Source organism: Nothoprocta perdicaria, unplaced genomic scaffold (genome assembly GCF_003342845.1).
Source record: "Nothoprocta perdicaria isolate Ctin4 unplaced genomic scaffold, notPer1 scaffold_6, whole genome shotgun sequence".
Taxonomy (NCBI): Eukaryota; Metazoa; Chordata; class Aves; order Tinamiformes; family Tinamidae; genus Nothoprocta; species Nothoprocta perdicaria.
In genome coordinates this window covers 2,291,869-2,296,854 of record NW_020455865.1, presented here as the reverse complement: position 1 = coordinate 2,296,854, position 4,986 = coordinate 2,291,869, and the positions used below count along the sequence as shown (strand labels likewise).

The 4,986-nt window shown below is 46.6% G+C and overlaps 1 protein-coding gene across 1 annotated transcript; it reads left to right on the top strand.

The window, feature by feature from the left end:
* Positions 1–2: 2 nt before the first annotated feature.
* On the top strand, positions 3–2,687 carry DNLZ (DNL-type zinc finger; the record flags this gene model as incomplete). Its single annotated transcript, XM_026049552.1, has 3 exons — positions 3–56; positions 831–970; positions 1,621–2,687. Coding segments are annotated over 3 exons (369 nt in total), but the record flags the coding sequence as incomplete, so codon positions are not given.
* Between the last annotated feature and the right edge of the window lie 2,299 nt (positions 2,688–4,986).

Sequence of the window (4,986 nt, the reverse complement as noted above, 5' to 3'; positions counted from 1 at the left end):
GCGGCGCCGTGGGGCGCCTGGAGGCCACGCACTATCAGCTCGTCTATACGTGCAAGGTGCGCGGGCAGCGGGGCGCGGGGGCCGTGCGCGCCGAGGAAACGGCTTTTTCTCAGGAAAAAAAAGTGTTTTTAAAAGTCCCCTCTGGCACATGACGCCAGCGGCTGCCTCTGTCGCAACGGGCATGGGGACAGGCTGCTTTCTGCTGAAACCGTTTCCCGTTTTCTTCATTTAAATGTGTGTGTATGGCGGTGAGGGTGGAAATTTCTTACATTAAGCAACCCCCAGGTTGCCCTTGTGCAGTAGCAGTTTTTGATCAATAGGCCTTTATTTTACTGTGTTTTTTTTTAATTCGAAGTTAGGATATTTCTCAGTCCAAATAATGATAATTTCTCAGTGTATTTTATTAAAGATTTCAGAATAAACCCAAAGCAGGTGAAAATGCAGGTCTAATTTCTGAGGTTTAACATCGTGGATATATGTATCAATAGCACWTGAGCTCTCCAAAGCACCGATATTTTATTTTCAGCTGGTGGTTTTGCATTCTCATCATAATATAAAGCTATGAAAATGTTTAAGGCTGATTTTCATGAAGAAACAAGGTGACCATGTCCTGAGGCCGCCGCTTTTCTGTACACCCAAACGGGAAGCACATGTTGCATGTGACAGAGTACAAAGCTGCAAATCATCACAGTGTGATCAAGCATCTTGTAACAGTTAAGAGATTGTAGGGGCTATTTTTTAAATTGGTGAATAAAATATTTCCCTCTCTTCTGAAAGATCTGACATCTGTGATCAGCATGGTCATGAAGTGCAATTTGTTTGCCTTGTAGGTCTGCCAGACCCGATCTTCAAAAACCATTTCCAAGCTGGCCTACCATAAAGGAGTGGTAATAGTGAAGTGTCCCGGCTGCAAGAATCACCATGTCATAGCAGACAACTTAGGGTGGTTTTCAGATCTGGAAGGAAAGAGGTAGGTGTGACAGCAACGCTACCTCCTCTTTAGCAGTCCAAAGGACTGTTGGGATGTTACCTCATCCTCCTGAGCTGATAAGTTATTTCTTTCATGCTTTTAAAATGTGGTTTAGATAAAAGCAAAAATTTTGTTGGGTATAATTCTCTGTTTCGTACAGCTTCTTGAAGTGCACAAACTGAGTGATCTAATCGGCTATGAAGTGGACATTAGTCATTACCTAGGCTCCAAATATGTGGTTTAAAGCAGAGCTGGAAGCAGGACAATGCACAGACAGCCTTGCTGGTGTTGGCAAAAGAATCGCTGTCTCTAGTTTKGTTCTTTTGTTCTCTGTTAGGCCTCATTAAATCGCTGCTGATTTTCCCTGAGTGTTTCAAATGTGTGGATGAAAATGCTGTTGATTCTATAATTTGAGTGCTTTCTAACTCCCTTAGATACCTTAAACTTTTTTTGCTCAGCTGTAATAGCTAGTAATCTGCTTCCAAGGTTCCTTATGGAGGAATACTGTGATAATATTTACATGTGCAAAGTGTTTATGTGTGCATAACTGCATGCTGTTAATGCTGAGAGCAGAGCATAAAAGCCTACACCTGAGTCTTGCRTCCAGCCCGTGCCGTGGTGTCACTGTTGATCTTTAAATTGCTGTTCAGGAATATCGAGGAAATTCTGGCAGCCAAAGGGGAGAAGGTGAGACGTGTGGTTGGCGAGGAAGCCCTGGAACTGCTTCTGGAAAGCGCTGCAGATCCCAAGTCACAAAGTCCTCCTGCGGAGGGAGAAGGTGGGGACGATCCCCCGGAGACCCCCGGCAAGGCACCGACCTCATGAACTGCTTTTGTGTCGTTCTGCTTGTGGCAAGGAGAGACTTTTGAGAGATTTTTTCCCATTCTTTTTTGTTTAAAATAAATGAAGGGAGGCACCGGCCTTCTTATTCTTTTTCCTGTGTAGTTTTGCCTTTGACCGAGGTAATGTTATTAAGGAAGGACCRTGGATGTTTTGCTGTTACTTGTTTTGTGGACTTTAAAGCTATCCCGAGTGCTTAAACAGTGTCAGGAATCCTGCATCGATCTCTTTTGAGACAGAACCAGTAATTTTTTGCCGGTGTGTTTTAACCTAAGGAGGAGCAGTTCTGTGGGGAAGTTTTAGTACCYTTTTCTGGTCTTGTGTCAAGTGTTGTATCACAGCAGCTGAACTTAATATTTGTAAAGCACATGAGGGATAAATAGATGAGCTAGAAAGCTGTCTTGGTGTTATTTGACAGCTSTTGAGGTGCTTGTTATTATTACTGCTGCACAGTTAAAATCGGCTAAAAGAAAAAATAACGATTTTGTAACTGAAAAATTTAGGTGTTAGCCAGGCACACAATACCTGGGTGGTGATGAATCAGGCAGTAAGGTGATGGGACTGCACCTTCCTGGGGCTCAAACCCCCCAGCTGCAAAAAGAAAATTACCTTAGGTAGACAGTAGCAAAATCCTTCTTAACACATTTTCTTCTCTAGGCTGAGCAATCCCAGCTCTCTCAGCCAAACATATCTAGGTGCTTGTGGTCTTTAATTAGCCAAGTATTCAGYGAGGATGTTGCACGTATTCATGTATTTATTTAATTCATATGAAGAGTTCATAGTAATTTTGTGTGTTGGGTTATAAGCACAGTTCTGAGTGGCAGGAAGATAGTCATGTTTTCCTGTTGGTAAGTGGTATCAAAGTGATTAAAGAGCGTTAAGAGGCAGGACAGGAACTTAAGTCATCAGTTTGTTTTTTGTACCTTCAGATCCTGGTATTACACAGGTCTCTTCTGGCCCTATGAGACAACCAGATAATAGAGCAATCCGTGTATTAGGAGAGGAACCCTGTGTCTGGGCACACTGCTGTGCAGCCGCCCTGGTGTGAGCAAGTTGCTGACAYGCAGTAACGTGCTGCTAGGAGAGTGCTTCACTTTTATGATTATCCTTAACCTTTATTATTATSCTTAACCTGAGACACAGCACTCTGCCTCTGTTGTGCTACTGCCTTTGATGGGGCACAGCAGAATGGCTGTTGCGGGACTCAAGCTGTCAATGGGTTATTTATAACCAGATTTTTTCTTTAATGCTGCTTCCCTTTTCTTATCTGATACTATGCCCCAAGCTACAGGAATCTTCGGGGTTCCTCTGTTGCTCTAAGAACTAGCAAAACTTCTGCTCTACTATTTCTGCAGGCCAGTCCGTCTCCAGCAGTTGATGCTGTGTTGAGACAGAGGCTGGGCCAGGCCCCTTAGAGCTGGCAGCCAGAGTGCTTGTTTTGCTGGCTGTCATGTTGTCACCTGAGGCTGCAGGAACCAGCTCCAAGGATAGAAGGTGACACATTTTTTGCTGCCGCTTTGCTACAAAATGCAGCACTTTGACAAGTCAGGGCAGCATCTCAGCCCCAGCAAGTCGCTGAGTGTGKGGGGTGACAGATCTTCAGGGTGAGGGCACGACGTGGCGTGCAGAGACCTCGCTGCCAACTGCTGCCCGTGTAATCCCTGCAGCAAACAGAATGTTTTTCATAGAGCACAGCCCGCAGGGACCCATCAGCACCAAACACCGAGGCTGCAGTGTGCAACAGCGCAGGAAACTGCTGCTTTTCCTGGGAAAATACGTTAGAGGGAGTTTGTACTTATGTGAGGGAATTTGCATATAATACAAATGCAAATACAAAAAATACACTAGGGCTGCCCGCTGGGCAATGCCAGCTCTGCCCGGCGGGTGTCAGCCTTGGAGAGCAGCTCCCTGCAGGATGAGGGGCTTGGAGGAGCAGGGAAGGAAGGGAAGGGGTGTTTGCCTCCCCCAGCACTGCCCTCTGCCCCCTTCTTGCGTCACCAAAGCAGGACCCTCATGTTCTGCAGTTCCTCTGGACCCTTCTCTGCTGCCTCCTCTGGAGCCGAGTCCAGCTGTAGCTTTTGGTCCTGTTGACATGGGGTATCTCTCAGTTTTGTAGATACTGTCTGTGAGAGACGCATCTACTGGAGGCCAYGTGCTCCCTTCCCCAACAGCTAAGGACAGAGAGACAGCAGGTGAGACCCCCCTCATTTATAGGGATTTCACATCTTCCCAGGAATCTGAACTTCTCAAGTCAGACCCAGAGGCCTCTGGTGTCCGAGCACAGAAGCGTGAGCCTGGACCCAGGGCGCCTCCTTCATCGTGGTGTGGGCAGCAAAGCGAGTGGGGCTTTGTGCTTGCTGGGCTCAGTGTGCACAATAGGCTGCCCTCAGGCTCAGCCCAGCCTAGCAGAGCCAGCCCTGCTGCCCCATAGCCTCTCTAAGCCCCGTGCCAGGCTCTGCACGGCCCTTCTTCTCAGGCCAGGAAACAAGAGGCAGCTCTTGGGCCAGGAGCCAAGAGAGGACATGGAGACAGAGGAGAGCTGGGCCAGGAACCCAGCCGGGCAGCACTGCCTTTGTCCTGAAAGGAGAGGTTAAGCCCTGCTCCTAGAGGAGGGCTCAAGCTCATAGAAAAAAGCAGCTCTTTTCTGGGCCTGGGCTACAGGGTTGCTTTTTAATGCTGTTGTCCTGGTAACTTCTGGGCTTTGGCTGGTGCTCAAAGGCAGGGAATGCCCAGGGCTTTGGCTCCTTCCTCCATAAGGATCCAGTAAGCACAGTAAGGTAGAGCCTAAGCCTTAAGGCAGGCAGAATTGCTCTYTAAGATAAATTGGTACGCTTAATGTAAAGGGATGTGTAGGTGGGGGCATACACCCTTTTTTTAGCACTTCATAACTGGTGATGTCTCACAAAAAAGCATCGTGCCCTCCCACCCTGTTCTAAAAGGCCAATATTGTTTCTGCTTTTGGCACAGCAGCCACGTTAGCCAGAAAATAGTGGAAATGAATTTTTGTCACTGAAGCTTAGACACAAATATTTATTAAGCACACCCCCCCCCCTTCCCACGGAGCTGTATTCATTTCTAATATATTAATTATTTTGGCAGATTATTTTTTTTTTTTTAGGGAAAAAAAAAAAAAAGTACCTGTGGGTTGGAAATTCCCCAATAAAATGACATTAGCA